Source organism: Coenobita brevimanus, chromosome 36 (genome assembly GCF_032717465.1).
Source record: "Coenobita brevimanus isolate Jiangsu-jjx chromosome 36, ASM3271746v2, whole genome shotgun sequence".
Classification (NCBI taxonomy): domain Eukaryota; kingdom Metazoa; phylum Arthropoda; class Malacostraca; order Decapoda; family Coenobitidae; genus Coenobita; species Coenobita brevimanus.
Window position 1 is genome coordinate 6,070,360 of NC_136989.1, and position 2,500 is coordinate 6,072,859.

At 44.0% G+C, this 2,500-nt stretch overlaps 1 protein-coding gene across 1 annotated transcript in view; it reads right to left on the bottom strand.

Moving 5' to 3' along the window:
• LOC145396329 (sushi, von Willebrand factor type A, EGF and pentraxin domain-containing protein 1-like) overlaps nucleotides 1–2,500 on the bottom strand; it is a 57,215-nt gene that overhangs the window by 33,924 nt on the left and 20,791 nt on the right. Inside the window, exons 18-20 of the mRNA XM_080269727.1 lie at nucleotides 2,199–2,500; nucleotides 1,657–1,839; nucleotides 417–578 (exon numbers count right to left, since the gene is read on the bottom strand). The exon at nucleotides 2,199–2,500 is cut by the window's right edge and continues 334 nt beyond it. Of these exons, the coding sequence (XP_080125853.1) occupies nucleotides 417–578; nucleotides 1,657–1,839; nucleotides 2,199–2,500 (647 nt within the window). The remainder of the gene's footprint in view (nucleotides 1–416; nucleotides 579–1,656; nucleotides 1,840–2,198) is intronic.

Below are 2,500 nucleotides of genomic sequence, written 5' to 3' on the forward strand. Positions count from 1 at the left end.
TCATCATACATTTCACACATCATTCATTTCATACACCACATAAATTTCACTATAAGGCAAAAAAAAAAAAAAAGGTTATTTGCATGCGGATGATGGGTCTGGTCGTGCATAAAATTCCATCATACATTACCTTTGCAGTCCTAGAAACTCTCAGCATGTCCCGTCTTGGTGGATGTATTGGTAGGACTTGCTTGCTGTTGATGAGTCCGCTCGCCAATACTATTCCATCACACATTTCATACACTACATACATTTCACTACAAGGCAACTAAAGGGTTACTTGCATGCGGATGATAGGTTTGATCAGGCATAATTTTTCATCATCCATTACATACATTTCACTGACTATAAGGTAATTAAAGGGTCACTTGCATGCGGATGATGGGTCTGGTCGTGCATTAAATTTCGTACATTACCTTTGCAGTCGTCGTAGCTCTTGGCATTTCCCGATTTGGTGGATGTGTTGGTGGGGCAAATCAGGCAGGACACTTGTCCCTCGAGGGGTTGGAAGGACCCAATTGGGCACGCGAGGCAGTCCCGGATAAGTACGTTGTAGAAAGTTCCCACGGGACACTTCACTGCGGGATAGACAGATAGATAGATAGAAGGGTTAGATCGGTGGGTAAGTAGATAGACAGACAGACAGACTGACACATTAACTATTGGACACAACTGAGATAGATAGACAGATAGATAGATAGAGACAGACAGATAGATAGATAGACAGACAGACAGACAGACAGATAGATAGATAGATAGAGGGGTTAGATAGGTGGGTAAGTAGATAGACAGACAGACAGACTGACAAACACATTACCTATTGGACACAACTATGAGAGAGAGAGGGGGAGAGAGAGAGGGGGGAGAGAGAGGGGGGGAGAGAGAGGGGGGGAGAGAGAGAGGGGGGAGTGAGAGAGAGAAAGATACAGTAGGCAGATAGATAGATAAATAGATAGTATTTGTTAGGTGATGCGTATGTTTACATGTGATCAGCTGACTGGAAGACCACGTGCTTTTGTTTACATCTGATACCACGTGCTTTTGTTTACATCTGATACCACGTGCTTTTGTTTACATCTGATACCACGTGCTTTTGTTTACATCTGATACCACGTGCTTTTGTTTACATCTGATACCACGTGCTTTTGTTTACATCTGATACCACGTGCTTTTGTTTACATCTGATACCACGTGCTTTTGTTTACATCTGATACCACGTGCTTTTGTTTACATCTGATACCACGTGCTTTTGTTTACATCTGATACCACGTGCTTTTGTTTACATCTGATACCACGTGCTTTTGTTTACATCTGACACCATGTGCTTTTGTTTACATCTGATACCACGTGCTTTTGTTTACATCTGATACCACGTGCTTTTGTTTACATGTGATCAGCTGATTTGAGTGGCATTGTGTGTGTGTGTGTGTGTGTGTGTGTGTGTGTGTGTGTGTGTGTGTGTGTGTGTGTGTGAGAGAGAGAGAGAGAGAGAGAGAGAGAGAGTGTGTGTGTGTGTGTGTGTGTACTCACGCATCATCATTCCTAAATTGAAAAAAAAAAAGAATAAATAAGTTTTAAAGGGTGAAAAGAAAGAACCCAAGACAAAAAAGGAGGAACCCAGGGCTGAAAAAGGAGGAACCCAGGGCTGACACTCACCACACAGTTCTTCCCTGAGCACACTCCCCGGCTCGCAGATCACCTCAGGATGCTCCCTCAATCTAACGGCCGCGACCCGTAACTGCCTCTCGCCGTAGCTCAGGTCCAATTGCCCCTCCTGAGCCGCTCGAACGAAGTCGCTAAGGGCTGAGTCTAACTGCTGGTTTACCCCTGCCCCATGACCTGGATAGATAGATAGATAGATGGAGTTCGATAGACTGATTCGCCAAGACATACTGATAGATATGTAGATACTTATAGGTAGATAGATAGATAGGTTGATAGACTGAAGCTAGGTAGACTGATTGACTAACAGACTGACTACTGATAGATAGATAGATGGATAGTTGAATAGATAGACTGAGTGCCTGGCTAATAGATAGATAGATATAGACAGTTGAATAGATAGAGCGACTGACTGGGTAACAGATAGAGACAGATATAGATGGATAGATAGAATGACTGGCTGATAGATAGTATAGTTAGGTAGAGGTAGATATAGATAGATAGATTGACAAACAGACAGATAGATAGACACTCACCTTCCACTTTGAACTTCACTTTCAATGCCTTCTTGGTATCCCCTCCGGAAGAAGAACCTAAGGCTGAGTCCCCTTCCTCACTGGCATTTACAGAGGCCGAGATACTGCTACTCTCGAGGCCGGGGTGGAGGGGAAACGTGGTATTGATGTGTTTCAGATGTCTCGACGCCAATTCTCGAAGCAGCCTCGCCTTGTCCTCGCCAAATTCCTCCGAGAACGCCAAAATGAAGTCATTCGCGGTGTTGCCAACTTTGCGGCTCTTTAAATTCGCGAGAAACGTGCCAAATCGAACCATCCCCACA